This window comes from Dryobates pubescens, chromosome 13 (genome assembly GCF_014839835.1).
Source record: "Dryobates pubescens isolate bDryPub1 chromosome 13, bDryPub1.pri, whole genome shotgun sequence".
Classification (NCBI taxonomy): Eukaryota; Metazoa; Chordata; class Aves; order Piciformes; family Picidae; genus Dryobates; species Dryobates pubescens.
Genome location: NC_071624.1, coordinates 23,332,969 through 23,351,391, shown reverse-complemented (window position 1 = coordinate 23,351,391; position 18,423 = coordinate 23,332,969). Strand labels below are relative to the sequence as shown.

The 18,423-nt window shown below is 63.2% G+C and overlaps 1 protein-coding gene across 1 annotated transcript; it reads right to left on the bottom strand.

The window, feature by feature from the left end:
- Nucleotides 1-5,059: 5,059 nt before the first annotated feature.
- On the bottom strand, nt 5,060-17,889 carry LIMK1 (LIM domain kinase 1). Its single transcript, XM_054166820.1, has 16 exons — nt 17,727-17,889; nt 15,505-15,601; nt 11,948-12,086; nt 10,949-11,058; nt 10,142-10,333; nt 8,591-8,696; nt 8,341-8,504; nt 8,071-8,254; nt 7,863-7,949; nt 7,180-7,311; nt 7,008-7,067; nt 6,858-6,923; nt 6,605-6,761; nt 6,427-6,482; nt 5,917-6,074; nt 5,060-5,820 (listed from the first exon to the last, which is right to left on the bottom strand). The coding sequence occupies exons 1-16, from the start codon at nt 17,782-17,784 to the stop codon at nt 5,667-5,669; spliced, it is 1,920 nt and encodes a 639-aa protein (XP_054022795.1). The 5' UTR covers nt 17,785-17,889; the 3' UTR covers nt 5,060-5,666.
- Between the last annotated feature and the right edge of the window lie 534 nt (nt 17,890-18,423).

The window sequence follows — 18,423 nt, the reverse complement described above, 5'->3', positions numbered from 1 at the left end:
GCACTGGGGCACCAGGTACAGGGTATGGGGCACCAGAACCTCAGTACAAAGCACTGGATTCTGGGAATGGAACACCTGCACCAGGTAGAGGGCACCAGTGCCAGGTACAGGGCACAGGAACTGGGTACTGGGCTCCAGCAGAGTGCAGCAGGTGCAGGGTTCCAGCACAGGGAGCAGGCAGTGGGCAGTGGGTACAAGACCTCAGTACCAGGCACTGGTACAGGTGAGAGGGAATGGCCCCAGCACCAGGAAGGGACCTGCAGGCAGTGAGCACCAGTACCAGGCATTGCTCAGCAGGTACTGGGCATTGGGCACTGGGCACACCAGCCACTGGGTATTGGGAGCACTGGGTACCAGTTAGTGAGTATTGGGTACTGGGAATCATGCAAACACGCTGGCACCACACATGGGGCACCACACAACCAAGGCCCACACTCAGCACTGGGCATGGGGCACTATTTCCCAGTGCTCACTCTGCACAGTCCAGCCTGCCTGCCCCTCCTGGAGCCCTGGCACAGCTGGCAGGCTGGAAACTTGGTAAAAGAAACCAGTAACCCACAGGCTGTGTCCCTGTCCCCATGCCCATCCCATGCCAGGGGTTGCAGCCTCTTCCTGGGATGCCCCTGGCTCCAGGCCTGTGCTCTCAAAGGCAGTGAGGGCCACTGGCATGTGGCTGTCCCCTTGTCCCCGCTGAGGGCAGGGGAGGACACTGGCACAAGTGCCCGGGTGGCATGGGGTGCTTGTGTTCCTGGCCATGAAAGGGGCTGGGGGGGTCTTGGCTGGTGGTGGCCATTCCCTGTGGTGAGCAGCTGGCAGAGGCTCAGCCACCCTCAGATTTCAGCCTCCTGGTCCAGGATGCCCTTGTTTTGTCCCCGCCCCCCCCGAACCGCCCCCCATGCTGGGAGGGTGACAATGCCCCCCACATCCCCAGGGCATCCCTCTCCTGGCAGCTCCTCCCTGCCTCAATTTCCCTCCCCACGCCATTGCCGGTGGCAATGTCCCGGCAGGAAATGCCAGCCCTAGCCCCACAGAGACTCCCTCTGGGGCTGGCTGATGCTGCAGGGACCATCTCAGCCTCGTCTCCAACCTTGTCACCGCCCAGGGCCTGGTCCCTCGCTCCATCTCGGTGCCAGGCTGTGAGCAGATGGCTCCACATTCCCTTTATTCCCAGGAATAACCCACGCAGGCTCAGCGCGGGGTGGGGGAGCCCCAGGAGCCACCCAGACTGGGACCATCTGGGGTGCCCGGGCAGCGAGCCCACTCGCCTGGCGCCTCTGCCCCAGCCACTGCGGGGCAGGGGAGCACTGGCAGGGGGGGCAGGCATGGGGGCAAGCAGGGGCAGGCAGGTGAGGGTGGCTGTTGGCATCCCTAATCCCCTCAGGCAGCGCTTTCCTCCGGGATTAGTGGGGATTAGGGGCTTGGGTGCTCCAGGAGCTCAGCCCTCTCCCTCCTGCCCTTCAAGGCACTGTGCTAAGCCCCGGGAAGGGCAGGCTGGGCACTGCTGGGCTAAGCTGGGCATTCTCAGCCAGCCTGCTGGGCACAGCCTGGCACAGCCACCAGTTTGCCCCAGCTCTGCCCCAGTAGCCCAGTGCCCATCAAAGCTGGTGAGCTGCAGCCTGGGCTTTAAATAGAGCATTAGAAGCTGAAGGGATCAGCTGTGGAGTTGGGGGAGGGGGGGACGCGACACACACCGGGGTCTGCATTTCCCTTGGTCAGGGCACGATGCAAGGGGGGCAAGGGTGATGCAGAGGCAGGAGGAGAGGTCCCTGAGGTACCCCAGTTTCCCTCAGCCCAGCTGGCAGCACATTGCCAGGTCCCTGGCACGGCCCAGCAGAGCTGAGGAGCCAGCACGGGCTGCTGCTGGGGACCGGAGCTCTGTAATTACCATGGGAGGCAGAGTTATTTTGGGAAGCTGCTACGCTGCTGCCAGAGCTTTGATTCCTCCAAACCAAAACAAGATGGAAAGGGCCCAGCCCAGGATGCTGCACCCGGCAGGCGTGGGGAGCTTAACCCCTTGCCCTCCTCGCTGCCCCCACCCAGGAGGCTGCCTGCTCCTCGCTGCACGCTCCCCGCTCTGCCCCGGCATTAATGACGGCTTTGGCGTGGAGGATCTCCAAGGTGAGGCTCAGTGGGGGAGGATTTGGGGTTGTGGAGGTCACAGGAGCGTCTGCTGGCCATGGGGTGGGGCTGAGGGGGGGTGGGCAGCCCCATCCCTGGGGTGCTGACAGGTTCAGAGGCCAGCAGTTCGGATGCTTCTCTGCATCCACCGTGAGAAACGTTATTTTTAGCCCTGCTGCAAGGGGTCCAGTTCAGAGCCTTCCCAGAGTGGAGGCTGGGCTGAGGAATGCTGGCCAGAGCTCAGCACCTCGCCACTGCACCCAACAACATGTCCCAGGGGACAAAGCCCTAAAGGGTCCAACCCAAAAGCCACTCCAAAGGACAGGCAGAGGCAACAGCCAGGCCCGGAGGGGAGCTGCTCTTTCCAGTCTCTGAAGCAGCCAAACAGCTTCCAAACTGGAGAGCAACTCATTTTTCCCAGCAAAGAGATTCCCTCCATGGAATCACAGAATGGTTTCAGTTGGAAAAGACCTCCAGGACCACTGAGTCCAACCACCAGCCCAACACCACTGTGGCCATTAAACCATGGCCCAAAGTCTCATGTCTAGGGATTTTTTGACTGCCTCCAAGGATACTGACTCCCTCACCTCCTAGCTCTGCTCCAGCCACCCTGAGCGTGGTCCAGCAGGGCTGAGGGGCTGTGCTCAGCCTGGCACCACAAAAGCCTGGGTGGAGTTTCATTCCTACCTTTTGCTTCCTTGCCCTTGACCCAAGCCTGTCCCAGCCGCCCCTGCCAGGGTCACTCCCCATGCCAGACCCCTGCCGGGCAGCACATGGCTCCCAAATGCATGTGCTGGCATCCCCCAAATTCTAAACCCACATGCCAGAGTCTTCCAGCCCCCTAAACCCATGTTCTGAGGTCTTCCACCCCTCAAAATCCCATGCACCAGTGTCTCCCAGGCCCTAAACCTCCACACCAAGGGCTCCCAGCCCCCCAAGCCCATGCACCAGTCACTCCATCCCAGTTCCAAGTCCCCCATGCTCTCCCTCCAGGCAGCTCCAGTCCCCAGTCAGGGTAGGTGGGTCTGGGGTCTGTGATCCCCTGTCTCTGGCCAGTGCCAGCCCTTCAGCAGGGCACAGGGTGAGCTCCACGGGACAGTGGCATAGCAGTGGGGAGAGTGATCCAAACCCACAAGCCTAGGAGGTCCCACTCCAAGCCCCAGCCATTGCAGGCCTCTGCCTGTCCCAGCCCTGGCTGAGCCCTGCCACAACTCAGCACATGTCACCAGCCTCAGCAAACTCTCTGCAAGGGATTCACCAGCCAGTGCTGCCCATCTCTGGTGCCAGGCCTGGGGACCTGGTGGCACTGGAGCAGATTAGACAGATCCTGCTCTGCAGCTGCATCCAGCTGGGCCAGAGGATGTGAGGGACCTGGGGATCTTGTGGGGCTGGGGGTCCCCCTGGGTCCTGCTCTGCTATGGCAGCAGGGAGTTGGGGGACCACAGTGTTCCCCAGGAGTGACAGCCACAATGAGTCCCTCAGCCCCCTCATATTCCTAGGGATGGTGTCCTGCTCCCAGAACAAAGAACCAACACAGTGTGATGTCACCAAGGGGGTCATGACAGCCCCATGATGGTGGCAGGGGGTTTGTCCTTGTCCCTTCACTGGGGTGGCACGGGACAGGCAGTCAGATGAAGGAGACACCCCCACTGGGAACTGAGCCACCAGCACCAACCCAATGCTCCTGCCCCACCTCAACCCCCCCTGTACTGGGGCTGAGCACCCCCAGAGCAATAATCCACAAGGTCCCCCCAAAGGAGGGGTCCAGTCTGGATTCCAGGACCACTTTGGGCTGTACTGTCCCCTCCCCTCCTTGTCCAGCTGCTGCATCCCTAGGGACATCCTTGAGGACATCCCCCAGTCCCTTCCCTGTCACCCCTTCATGTGCTGCTTGGGGTCAAGATGTTCTCTAGCTGAAGTTCAAACCACCCCTGATGATGGAGCTCCCCAACCTTGAGGACCTTGAGGAAGGTGACAAGGGCACAGATGGCCAAGGACCACCCCTGTGTGGGGCACAGGCCACCTCAGTGCCCCTCAAGTGTCCCTTGGAGCTTGTCTCACATTGCTGTGCCCACGGCTGTGCAGCCCCATCGCTTGCCGGTCACCACCGTGGGCTCTGGCAGCTGTAGGGCGACAGTGGGCACAGCCAGGCAGGAAGGGGACAGTGAGCACAGCCAGGCAGGGAGGGGACGCAGGGCTCTGGGCTCCAGGCTGTGCAGGGAGAGAGGGCATCAGCCCCAGGGCTGGGGGAGGACCATGACGGAGGGCGGGAACGGCGCGACGAGGTCCAACAGCGCTGCCGCGCAAGCCTGGGCGGATGCCCCCACGCCTGGTACCACCTCGGGCAGTGAGGGACCGTCCCCTCCTGCCTCAGCTTCCCCACAGCTCCCCAGCTGGCCGGGCAGGGGCGGGGGGGAGCCGAGCGATTCCCAAGCAGGCCGGGCAGCGAGCGGGGAAGGATTTATTGACTCACGGCTCGGGGTACATCACAGTTTTGAGTTCCCTTCCCACCTCCAGAGAGGACATCAGCGCCTTGGACTTCCCGGGCAAGAAAAGTGCGCGGAGAGGCTTCACAGTTTGATTGATCCCTTGGGGGAAAGCAGAACCGAGGCAGTGACAAATGGCAAACGCTAGGGGTCGTATGAAAAAATAATACAAACTCTTCTCTTTAAATATCTTACAGAAAAATGAACCTGAATAAAGAGCATGAAAAGCACCGCGTGGCGCAACCACAACCCCCCCCCCTGCCCCCACCCCACGGCCACCTCTGCTCCAGGGCACCCAGACGAGCTGCATCCATCCCCCCCACCACCACCATCCCTCTGGATCGCCCTAGGGATGCGTGGTCACGGGGCAGCAGGGATGTGGGGACGGCAGGGACTGCTACGTGCCTGCCCCCACCTCATAGGGGTGTCACATCTTCCCCCCCCTAGCCCCCCACCATGGATCCCTCACTCGGCCAGGGGTGCCGGCAGCCCCCCGAGCCTGGGGTACCGGTAGAAGCAGCGTGAGAGGGTCTGGCCGAGGATGAGGGTGTTGCTACGAGGACATCCCAGGACCTGCGCTCCCCTTGGTGAGGGATGACCTGTGGCCATGTCCCCCCCCAAAGGACCCGGGGGGTCCCTGCTGTGTCGCAGTGCAAGTTCACGGAAAGCCAAGGCACCGCCGCGAGGCCGCGGCTCTGTACGGGGGAGCCCACGGGGCTCGGGGGGCGCGGCAGCCACGCAGCCCCCGGGCGTGCAAAGGCGAAGTGAGCCGGGATGGGAGGGTGGGGGGACACGGGGACTTGTCCCCACAGTGTGGCCGGCCAGGCTTGTCCTGGGGGCAAGAGCTACGGCTTGGGAGGGGAGGATGCAGCCCCAGAGAGAGCCAGCTCCCGGGGCAGGGGTGGGCAGCGGTGTGGGCAGCAGCACTCGGCAGCCCTGGTGGGGGTCTCGTCCGGGGAGTCCCCGGGGATCCAGCCCCGGGGCGGGGGGGTGGCAGCCATAGGAGATGGTGGCGGCGGGGTGCAGCTCCTTCTCCCGTGGCTTCAGGGGGGCGCAGGTGCTCTACCGGGGGGGTGCGGGCAGCCCACCCTCGCCCCGCCGGTGCGTCTCCCCGAAGGCTCGGTCCAGCTGCTCCAGCTGCGAGCTGAGGGGCAGGCGGATCTCCAGGTGCATGCGGAGGGTCTCCAGCCACTGCTCCAGCTTGCTGAAGGACGGCCTGAGAGAGAAGGGACAAGTGGCAGCTCCACTGGCCCTGTCCCCCCCACCCCACCACCAGGGTGAGGGCCTGGGCTGGGGGGCCCCAACCGCTCACCGCTTCTCGGGGTCCAGGTCACAGCAGCAGACGGCGATGGGGAAGAAGCTGGGGGGGCAGGCGGGGGGACAGTAGCGGTCCAGGAAGCCTCTGACATTGAGGCCAAAGTCAGTGGTGCGGGGCAGGTAGTCAGGGTCAGCGCTCACCCGGCCGATGATCTGGGGGAGGGTAGGAGGGAGGAGCAGGTTCAGCCCCAACCAGAGAACCAAGACCCAGTGAGGAACCCAAACCTAACAAGGAACTAAACCCAATGAGGAACCCAAACCTAACAGGGAACCCAAACCCAATGAGGAACCCAAACCCAACGAGGAACCCAAACCCAGTGGGACATCTCAGCTCCAGTGAAGATCCCAACTCCCATGGAACATCCCAACCCTAACAAGGAGGCCTCAACTGAAGACCACAGGCCCAATGAAGACTCCAGTCCTGAACAGAAATCCCAGCCCGAGAGCTCAACCCCAGTAAGAACCCTCATCCCAGAGGGAAGACCCCAGGCTCAGTGGCACTTGCCTCGCACAGGACGATGCCGAAGGAGAAGATGTCCACCTTCTCATCATAGCTCCTCCCTGCAGGGAGAGATGGGTCAAGCCATGCTTCACATCCTCTCCATGCCCCACTAGGTGTCCCCTGCTTGGAGAGAGGACCCTGGCTGGCCAGGATTCCCCTCCTGGCACTGCACCAGACTCACCATTGATCATCTCAGGGGCCATCCAGTATGGGTTTCCCACCACCGTGTAGCGCTTCTTGCGGTCTGGTTTCTTCAGGTTCTTGAGATGCTCAGGCTGGTTCTTCTCATCCACCATCAGCCGTGCCAGGCCAAAATCAGCCACCACTACGCTCTTGTTCTGGGATGTTGGAGAGGGGTGAGGCATGGGGGAGCCCTACAGGGGGCTGAGACCCCTGCCTGGGCTGGGGGAGGACACCACTGAGGTGGGACTCACCTCCCGCACGAGGCAGTTGTGAGAGTTGAGGTCACGGTGGATGATGTTCATGGAGTGGAGGTAGGCCTGGAGGAATGATGGGCTGAGAGTTGGGGCACCCCATCCCCATGGTCCCCTACCCACCAGTACCCATCCCCCAGTGGCACTCACCATGCCAGCAGCGATGTCCTTGGCAAAGCTGACCCGCTGGCTCCAGGGGTACTGGCTGTCCTGGGGGCAGGAAGGGGAATTTGCCAGACAAGAGGACAAAGGAGAAGGGTCCCCTAACCCCACTGGAGCTGTGGGGTGGGGGAGGATTGACCTGCTCCTGACAAGTGCTCACCATGTTCTTGATGAGGCCTCTCAAGGTGCCCCCCTTGATATACTCCGTGATGAAGTTGAGCCTCTTCTCCTTGTAGAGCACCCCAATGAACTTCAGCACATTGGGGTGCTCCAGGCAGCGCATCACCTTCACCTGCAGGACACCCCCATGCCCGTGACACCCCGAGGCACTCAGCACCCACCCAGGAAGACCCACTGCTCGTGTGTTCTCCACTGAACAGCCCAGACCTCATACTGCCTGGCCACCTCCACTCCAGCAGCCCATGTCAGGGTGGGGACCAGGAACAGACAGCACCACCCCTTGTGTGCCCCACTGCAGACCAGTGGGATTACAGAAACAGGATCACAGGATCACAGGACATTAGGGGTTGGAAGGGACCTCCAGAGATCATCCAGTCCAACCCCACTGCCAAAGCAGGATCACCCAGGGTAGTCTGCACAGGAATGCATCCAGGTGGGGTTGGAAAGGCTCCAGAGAAGGAGACTCCACAGCTTCCCTGGGCAGCCTGCTCCAGGGCTCTGGCACCCTCACTGTAAAGAAGTTTCTCCTCATGTTGAGGTGAAACGTTCTCTGTTCAAGCTTGACCCTTTTGTTTCTCCTCTCATTATTGCACTCCATAAAAAGAGCTTGGCCCCTGCCACTTGACACCCACCCCTCAGGTATTTGCACACCCTCATGCTCACCTCTTTGAGGAAGGTCCTCTGTGTCTCCTCATCAAAGCGGATCAGCTCCTTCATGACCATCACCTCGCCCGTCTCCCGATGTGTCACCTGGCAGGGAGCACGGGGGCTGAGCCACCAGTGCCCCGCTGCCACCCTCACCTCTGGCCTACCCTCTCCCCCTCCCCCCTGGTGGGGGTGGGGCGCTGAGCCCCTCTTTTCACCACCCTACCTTGATGGCCTGGCCAAAGCAGCCCTTGCCCAGCACCTCGCCGTGGATCAGGTCGGAGGGGCGGAAGATGCGGTGGGCGCGGGAGACGACGCGCAGCGACTCGGAGCGGCCGATGTCCTTGCGCTGGGACGCAGGGGAGCCCACGGAGCCCGAGCCCGGGGACTTGTCTGTGCTGCAGCTCCTCCTGCGGGGTGGGCAGAGGGACACGGGGTCAGCCAACCCCTGAGGAGGGACCCCAACGGGACGGCTGGCCGGGAAGGTGGCCCTCACATGACGGTCCGCTGGCGCATGGCACCGGGCTCCCCGCAGGGCGCAGGGGCCGGGGTGGGCAGGGGGCTGCAGGCCAGCCCCGACTCGCGGGCGAGGGGCTCGTGGGGGTCGTGCTCGATGGTCAGCTGGAGCAGGCGGCTGGTCTCCTGGATCAGCAGGTCGATCTGGGGGCAGAAAAGGATGGCAGGGGTGGTTTGGGGGGCAGCCCAGGGAGGGGGCCGGTTGAGGGGCGGTGCTGCAGGCTCCGTACCTCGTCCAGGGGCACGTGGCCGATGGGGGTGCCGTTGATCTCCAGGATGCGGTCGCCCACGTGGATGGAGTTCTTCATGTCAGGGCTGATGCAGTCTGGATCCACCCTGCGGGGCCAGCAGGCAAGGGGAGTCAACATCCCACCCACTGTCATGGGTGGGGATGTGCTGAGCCACTTCCCACCAGCCACCCTCAGCCAATGGTGACAGGCTGTCATGCCTCCTGCGAGTCACCTCTGGGGGCAGCTGGGGACATGTCGTCATGGTACCCACAAGTCAACCCTGTGAGATGGGGACGAGTGGGAGAGCAGCCCACGGGCCACCCCTGCTCGGCAGGGACACGTGGGCACACTGCCAATGGGCCACCCCTGCTAGACAGGGACAAGCAGGCACACTGCCCACGGATCACCCTTGCTAGCTGGGGACACGCAGGCAAGGTGCCCGTGTTGGATGGGGACACGCAGGCATGCTGCCCACGAGCCGCCCTCGCTCGATGGAGACCTGCTGTCACAGTACCCACAAGTCACCCCTCCAGCATGGGGACACACAGTCACAGTACCCACAAGTCACCCCTGCTAGCTGGGGACACTCAGGCAGGCATTCTGCCCACAGGTCTCCCCTACCAAATGGGGACACACAGGCACATTGCCCACGAGTCACTCCTCCTGGATGGGGACATGCTGGCACAGTACCCATGAGCCATCCCAAGCATATGGGGGACACCCTCCCCCTCCCTGGCAGATGGGACAATGCCAGCATGTTACCAACCTACCCTGGGACACACCAGCATGGTCCACACAAACCACATCACCAGCTGGGGACATGCCACCATGTGTCCCCCTGGCCACCTCCAGCTGATAGGGGCACCGCAGCCCTACCCCTCACCCTCGCAGCCTGTAATGCCTGAGCGTGGATGGCACCGGCAGAAGGGGCCCAGGGGAGGGGAGGGCAGCAGTGAGGCCAGGGCCTGCATAGCCAGCAGGTCGAGGGAGGTGATTCTCCCCCTCTACTCTGCTCTGGGGAGACCCCACCTGGAGTACTGCAGCCAGTTCTGGAGCCTCTATTACAGAAAGGATCTGGAGATGCTGGAAGGTGTCCAGAGAAGGGCCACGAGGATGAGCAGAGGGCTGGAGCTGCTCTGCTCTGAGGACAGACTGAGGGAGTTGGGGCTGTGCATTCTGGAGAGAAGGCACTGAGGAGACCTAATTGTGGCCTTCCAGTATCTGAAGGGGGGCTCCAAGAAAGCTGGAGAGGGACTATTGAGGGTGTCAGGGAGGGATAGGACTGGGTGGGATGGAACAGAACTAGAAATGGGGAGATTGAGATTGGATGTGAGAAAGAAGTTGTTCCCTATGAGGGTGGTGAGAGCCTGGCACAGGCTGCCCAGGGAGGTGGTGGCAGCCTCCTGCCTGGAGGTGTTTGCAGCCAGGCTGGAGGTGGCTGTGAGCAACCTGCTGCAGTGTGAGGTGTCCCTGGCCATGGCAGGGGGGTTGGCACTGGCTGATCCCTGAGGTCCCTTCCAACCCTGACAGTTCCATGACTGCATGACTCACTCCCGGACGCGGACGGTGCGCGGGTGCTCGGTGCCGCAGCCCTGGTCGATGGAGACGGAGAAGCCGCGGCGGCCGTCGGAGCAGGCGGGGATGGACACCAGCGTGACCGTGTGAGGCATGCGGGCGGCCGGCGACTCCGGCAGGATCTGCTCGATCACCGGCGTCACCACCATCTGGTAATAGCAGTGCCCACTGCGGGGACAGAGAGCAGGGGTGGGGGTGCCTATGAAAACAGGCTGAGGCACTTGGGGCTGTTCAGTCTGGAGAAGAGAAGGCTCTGGGAGACCTTCTTCTGGTCTTGCAGTATCTGAAGGGGGCCCCAAGAAAGCTGGGGAGGGACTTTGGAGGGTGTCAGGGAGGGATAGGACTGGGGGAATGGAACAAAACTAGAAATGGGGAGGTTGAGATTGGATGTTAGGAAGGAGGATTTCCACCCAGGGCTAGCCCCAAGTGACTAGGTGGCTTTGGGCTTTGTCCAGGCTGCTTGTGAACACCTCCAAGGAGGATTTCCACCCTTGCTGTGAAAATCTTCAGTTTGGATGCTAGGAAGAAGTTGTTCCCCATGGGGGTGGCGAGACACTGGCACAGGTTGCCCAGGGAGGTGGTGGAAGCCTCCTGCCTGGAGGTGTTTGCAGCCAGGCTGGAGGTGGCTGTGAGCAACCTGCTGTAGTGTGAGGCATCCCTGGCCACGGCAGTGGGGTTGGAACTGGCTGATCCTTGAGGTCCCTTCCAACCCTGACAGTTCTATGCCTCCACATGTGTGTGTCCCTCCCCACCGCTCAGCCACCCGCCCGGGCTGGGCCGTACCAGTAAAGCTTGGAGCGCTCCACCAGCGCGTAGGTGTCCCCGTCCCCGATGAAGCTGCGGCAGTTGAGGCAGCTGAAGCACTCGGGGTGGTACTTCTGCTCCCCAGCCACCTGCGGGGAGATGCCATCAGCCCTGGGGATCCAGGCGTGCTGGGAGCACCCACGGGTGCACCGAGGCCAAAGGAACGGCAAGGCTGAGGCACGGAGGGGTAGTCGGCCATGGCATCGGGGGGTGGATGGCCATGGCATCAGGGGGCTGCAGGGGCATCTCCCCACCACCCTGAGCCACCCCACTGTATCCCAGTCCCCACATGAGGGCACATCCCATCCAGGGTCCCCTGCTATCCTAGATCCCAACCTGTGCTGGTGGAGCTGCACCCCCTCCCCACCTCATCCCCCTTCCAGGGAGCTCAGGCATGTGTCAGGGCTCCATATATGGGTGTCCCCTGAGGACTCCCAGAGCCCCCCTAGTGCTCACCATGACCCAGGGCTCTGTGTGTCCCTCTTGGTGACCCCCAGGCCCCCGTGGTGCTCAGCATGACCCAGGGCTCTGTGTGTCCCTCTTGGTGACCCCCAGGCCCCCGTGGTGCTCACCATGACCCAGGGCTCTGTGTGTCCCTCTTGGTGACCCCCAGGCCCCTGTGGTGCTCACCATGACCCAGGGCTCTGTGTGTCCCTCTTGGTGACCCCCAGGCCCCCGTGGTGCTCACCATGACCCAGGGCTCTGTGTGTCCCTCTTGGTGACCCCCAGGCCCCCGTGGTGCTCACCATGACCCAGGGCTCTGTGTGTCCCTCTTGGTGACCCCCAGGCCCCCGTGGTGCTCACCATGACCCAGGGCTCTGTGTGTCCCTCTTGGTGACCCCCAGGCCCCCGTGGTGCTCACCATGACCCAGGGCTCTGTGTGTCCCTCTTGGTGACCCCCAGGCCCCTGTGGTGCTCACCATGACCCAGGGCTCTGTGTGTCCCTCCTGGTGACCCCCAGGCCCCCGTGGTGCTCACCATGACCAGCCCCTTGGTGATCTGCTCGGAGCAGCCGTGGCAGAGCTCGCCGAAGCGTGCCCAGTAATCCTTCTTGCAGTACAGGCGCCCATCCTTCTCGTAGTACTGGTGGGACAGGGAGGCCCCACACTCACAGCACCTGTGCAGGGGACAGGGACACCACATCACCCTGGCCCCACTGTCCCCCCAAAGGGGCAGCCAGTGCCCATCTGCCCCAGGGCTCTCTGGGCAAGCTGCATCCCCCGTTCCCTACCCTGCTGCAGGGCCACCGCATCCACGTGTCACTGTCCCCAGGGTGGCAGCAGATGGCTCTGGGGGTGCCAGTGCAGGCTGGCAGCGAGGGGACATGCAGCAGCACTGGGATGGATGAGGCAGGGGATATGAGGCAGGGAAAAAGCATGGGGAAAGGAGGTGCCAGCCCTGCAGAGGGGTGCCAGCTTGGTCATGGACACAGGGAGGGATGTGCTAGAATGGTTGCAGATGTGCCAGCCTTGTCACAGATGTGCCAGCCTGGTCACAGACACACAGAGGGATGTGCCAGCTTGGTGTCATGGACACATGGAGGGGGTGCATCTCCACCTAGCACAGGCACACAGAGAATGTGCCATGCTGGTCATGGATACACGGAGCCATGCTCCATCCTGGTCACAGACACACTACCCTGGCACAGCCAGCCTGGTCACAGACACACAGAGGGACATGCCACCCTGGTCACAGACGTGCCAGCCTGGTCACAGACACACAGAGGGATATGCCAGCCTGGTCACAGACGTGCCAGCCTGGTCACAGACACACAGAGGGACATGCCACCCTGGTCACAGACGTGCCAGCCTGGTCACAGACACACAGAGGGATATGCCACCCTGGTCACAGACGTGCCAGCCTGGTCACAGACACACAGAGGGATATGCCAGCCTGGTCACAGACGTGCCAGCCTGGTCACAGACACACAGAGGGACATGCCACCCTGGTCACAGACGTGCCAGCCTGGTCACAGACACACAGAGGGATATGCCACCCTGGTCACAGACGTGCCAGCCTGGTCACAGACACAGACAGGGACGTCACCCTGGTCACAAACATAGACACACAGAGGTGACACCCTGGTGATGGGCATGCCACCATGCCAGCCTTGTGGGTGCAATGCCCTGGGTGCTGCAAACAGGGTGCAGGGGGCTGCTCTGGCACTATGAGATGGGGGTGCAGGGGGTTGCAAGAGGGGTGCAGAGGGAGCTGTGAATTTTGGGGGTGCACAAGCAGGTGCATGGGGGCTGTGCAGTGGGGTGCTGCACCTGGGTGGGAGCTACAGGGGTTGTGGGGGGTGGCTAGAGGGGATTTGCTGGGGGGGGAGTGCTGGGGGTGTGCTGTAGGAGGGGTACAGGGGGTGCTATGGGGGTCCAGAGGGAGCTCTAGGGGATTTGCTATAGGGGTGCAGAGGGTGCTCTAGGGGATTCACTATGGGGGTGCAAAGGGTGCTCTAGGGGATTCACTATGGGGGTGCAGAGGGTGCTATAGGGGATTCACTATGGGGGTGCAGAGGGTGCTCTAGGGGATTCACTATGGGGGTGCAGGGGGTGCTACAGGGGATTCACTATGGGGGTGCAGGGGGTGCTATAGGGGATTTGTTACAGGGGAGTGCTTGGGGTGCTGCAGGAGGGGTGCAGGGACTGATGTAGGGGGTTGCTGGGGGTTACTCTAGGGGATGCTGTAGGGGGTTGCTGTAGGGGGGTTCATAGGGGATACTGCAGGGGGTTGCTGTAGGGGGGTTCATAGGGGATACTGCAGGGGGTTGCTGTAGGGGGGTTCATAGGGGATGCTGTAGGGGGTTGCTGTAGGGGGGTTGATAGGGGATGCTGTAGGGGGTTGCTGTAGGGGGGGTTCATAGGGGATGCTGTAGGGGGTTGCTGTAGGGGGGTTCATAGGGGATGCTGTAGGGGGTTGCTGTAGGGGGGTTCATAGGGGATGCTGCAGGGGGTTGCTGTAGGGGGGTTCATAGGGGATGCTGTAGGGGGTTGCTGTAGGGGGGTTCATAGGGGATGCTGTAGGGGGTTGCTGTAGGGGGGTTCATAGGGGATGCTGCAGGGGGTTGCTGTAGGGGGGTTCATAGGGGATGCTGTAGGGGGTTGCTGTAGGGGGGTTCATAGGGGATGCTGCAGGGGGTTGCTGTAGGGGGGTTCATAGGGGATGCTGTAGGGGGTTGCTGTAGGGGGGTTCATAGGGGATGCTGTAGGGGGTTGCTGTAGGGGATGCTGTAGGGGGTTGCTGTAGGGGGGTTCATAGGGGATGCTGTAGGGGGTTGCTGTAGGGGGGTTCATAGGGGATGCTGTAGGGGGTTGCTGTAGGGGGGTTCATAGGGGATGCTGTAGGGGGTTGCTGTAGGGGGGTTCATAGGGGATGCTGTAGGGGGTTGCTGTAGGGGGTGCTCTAGGGGATACTGTAGGAGGGTGCTGAGGGACTGCCGCAGTCTCTCCCCCCCGCTCCTCTGCCGGGGGCGGGCACACGCAGGTGCCACACCAACCCCAGCCCGGCCGTGACGTCACGGCACGGAGTTTCCCCACCCCGTGACGTCACCGCGGCAGATCTCCCCCGCCCCATCGCTCAGCCCGAAGCCTCCCATGGGCTTGTGGAGGGGCACACGACAGGGCCGGGTGGCCTCGCCCCCTTAACCCCTGCGCTGCCGCTTCCCCCCCGCCCCAGCCCCGCATCTCCCACGCGTGAGGGGGCTGAGGCCACGATCCCCTCCAGGGGTGCAAGTGGGACCGGGATGGGGGTGGAGGGAGAAGAGAAAGAGGAGAAAGAGGAGAAAGAGGAGAAAGAGGAGAAAGAGGAGAAAGAGAAGGAGTAGGAGGAGGGGGAGGGGGAGGAGGAGGAGGAGGATGGCTTTGGCAGCAGCGAGCCCAGGGCTGCCGGAAGCCGGTCAGCGCGGGGGGGCGAGGGGGGACCGGATCCAGCTGTGGTCCCCGCACTGCTTTTGCTGGGGCTGATGGGGGAGACGAGAGAGAGGCCGAGCACCCCGGGGGTCCAGGGGTGTCGGGGGGATCCCGCAGGTCCGGGTTCATCCCCACCCGCTCACACTCACTTGGCTCCGGAGCTCAGGACCCGTCTCTTCCTCAGCACCGCTGCCAGCATCCTCCACGGGATGGGGAGGGGGACACCACCCTAGGCCCCCCACCACGCTCGATATCCCCAGCCCCACGGGGAGCTCCGATAGGTCGCCGTCACCCTTTGGACACCCCCCTCCCGCCGTCCCCAGCCCAAGATCTTCCTCCTCCTCGGTGTGGAGCGGCCGGGAGGGCTCGAGTGAAAGAGGAAACAGGGAGGGAGGGGGCTGGGTGACATCAGCCCCACGCACCCTGTCACCAGGCAGGAAGGGACAGCGTGGGGGGACAGGCAGCAGAGCCCTCCCGCCAGGCTGGGCATCGCCCCAGGAGCGCCGGCTGACCCCGTGCCTGCACTGCCCCATGGGATGTGCCAGCATCCGGGCGCCTGTGACGTGCCCGTGCCACGGCTGGCACCGGGGGGGGCCGCGTGCCGGGGTCCCCAGGGCCACCTCCTACCTGAAGCAGTCGGCATGCCAGTCGGCGTTCAGCGCCTGCAGGTACTGCCCATCGTAGATGCCCTGCCCACAGCTCGCACACACCGGCAAGTCGCTCCCTGCGCGGATTCGGGGGGAGGGGGGGACACAACGGGGACCAGGCTGTCACCCTCCCACTGTCCCCAGCCTCCCCACAACAGCCCCCAGGCACAGCCCCTAGCGTGAAGTCCCTCTGCCCAGCCTGATGAATTCCACACACACCCCCCGCCACCCATCGATCCCACAGTGGGGACAAGGTCGTGGTGCTGATACCCCCGGGGCTGGGGACAGGGCAGGGACACAGCATGGTGGTGCCAGCCAGGGCTGCACTGTGCCAGGCCACCTCTAGAGCCCCCCTCCCCCGGGGGCACTGCTGTGACCATGAGTTCCAACGTCTGGGAACCCATGGGGGTGGGGGGACACAGGGATGATGTGGTGCAGGAGAGGGGCAGAGGGTGCAGCGTGGGTGGGAGAGATACAGGAGGGGATGCCAGGGTGCAGGGGGTATTGGGAAGGTAAAAGGGTGCAGGATGGGTAAAGGGGGCAATACAGGGGGGATGCCAGTGTGCAGGATGGATGCACAGGGTGCAGGGGGGCAAAGGGATGCCACGGGGGACACAGGGGTGCAGGGAGAATGAAGGGAAGATGCAAGGGGGCAGGACGGGTGCACAGGGCACAAGGGGACAAAGGGGTGCAGGATGGGTGCAGGGAGGATGAAGAGGAGATGCAAGGGGATAGGATGGGTGCACAGAGTGCAGGGGGGATGCAGCGGGGGTGAAGGGGTACGGGATAGGTGCAGGGAGGGACAAAGGGGTGCAGGATGGGTGCAGGGAACATGAAGGGAGGGTGAAGGAGAATGTAAAGGTGCAGGATAGATGCACAGAGAGCAGGGGTTGAAGGAGGAAAGAAGGGGTGCAGGGAGGGATTCAGGGGTGTAGGATGGGTGCAGAGGTGGGATGAGGGCAAGGGGTAGCACTGGGGACCCAGGGGTGTCCCACGGAGGTGATGGAGGGGGTGCAGGATTCATCCAGCACAGGAAACAGGCAGGTTGCAGGGGTGACTGGGGGGGTGCTGGGGATGTGCAGAAGAGAGGATTAAAGGGTGCAGGATGGGTGTGAGGGGGAGAGATGAAGTGGGGCAGGATGAAAGCAGTGTAAGAGAGAGATTCAGTGGGACATAAAGTGCATGGGGGGACATACAAGGGTGCAGGATGAGTGCTGGGGGGTGCAGGATACATGGAAGGGACACAGAGGGATGCAGGATGGGAGATGCAGGATGGGAGATGCAGGATGGAAAGGGGTGCTGGGGCATGCAGGGGTGCAGCCAGAAGAGATGGAAGTACAGGGGGAGGTGGGGGGACATAGGGTGGCTGCAGTGGTACTGGGGTGCAAGTTCAATGGGGGTGCAGGCAGGGATGAGGGGTTCAGGGGGTGCACAGTAGGGATGTGGGGGAAGGAGGCAAGGGGATATGGGGGGATATCAGGGTACATAGAGGGAGGTGCAGGGTGTTTGTGGGCTGCAGGAAGGGATGAAGGCTGGAGGGGCTGCAGTAGCAGGACATGGGGTGTGCAGGGGGAGATGTAGGAGTGTGGGGGATGTGGGGGTGCAGGGAGGGATGCAGGCTGGAAAGGGGGTGCAGGGAGGGATGTGGGGGTTCGGGGAGGGTACAAGCAGCTGTGTGGGCTGGATCAGGGCGCAGGGTGGGAGCAGGGGGTGATGTAGGCTGGATGAAAGGGGCAGAGGGTGATGCAGGGATGCAGGGGATGATGTGGGCCGAATGGGGGTGCAGGGGGCAGGCAAAGGGTGATGTGAGGATGCAGGGGGGATGCAGGGTATTGTGATGGCTGGAAAAGGGGTGTGGGGGTGTGCGGGCTAGAAGGGGGGATACAGGGGGTGATGTGGGCTTGAAAGGGAGATGCATGGAGGAGGCAGGGGGTGATGTGTGGGTGCAGGAGGATACAGGAGGGGATGCAGGCTGGAAGAGTGCGGGGGGTGATGCGAGGCTGCAGGGGGTGATGCGGGCTGGATGAGGGGTGCAGGGGTGATGCAGGGATGCAGAAGGGATGCAGAGGAGATGCAGGGAGTGACGTGGACTAGATGGTGGGGAAGGGGTCGCAGGACCCCAGTGGCGGCGGAAGCGCTGAGTCAGCCGGGAGAGGGGGGTGAGGATCCAGGGCTGGGGGGGTGGGGGGTCGGGTCACGCACCTTCGTCCTCTCCCATAGGCTCGTCCCTCCAGGTGCAGCACAGCAGCATCAACCTCATGCAGCCGCGCTGCCCGGCGCCGCGCCAGGCCCTGCCCCTCCTGCCCTTGCCCCGGCCCCGGCCCTGCCGCTGCCGCTGCGGCTCCGGCGGGCGGGCGGGGACGGGAGGCCGGCAGCAGAGCGCAGGCGCAGCGGCCAGGGGGCGGTGCTGGGGCGGGGCCAGAGGGGCAGGGGCGGGGCTCGGTGAAAGAGGCGGGGCTATCGGGATGTGGGCGGAGCCAGGAGGGAGTGGGTGGTGTCTCGGGGGGGCGTGGGGGTGGTGCCGCGGGCAGAGCAAGGCCGGGGTGTCCCCGCGGCCTCCGCCGGGTGTCACCGTGGGCACGACATGACGCGAGTGTCCCCCACTGTCACCGGGCTGTCATTGTGAGCAGGGCACGACATGGGTGTCCCTATCCCCCACATCGGACGCTCACCGTGGGCAGAGAACAGCATGGGTGTCCCCACCCTGGCCTGTCACCGTGGGCAGACAATGACACGAGTGTTCCCATCTTTCCCCAGGATGTCACCGTGGCGTTTCCTCTTCATTTCACGCTGTCACCACGGGACAGGTCATCGACATCCCCATCATCCCTTAGTCTGTCACCATAGGGAGGGCAGGGATGGCACCCCCGGGCTGCCATCATGGATCAGCACACAGGTG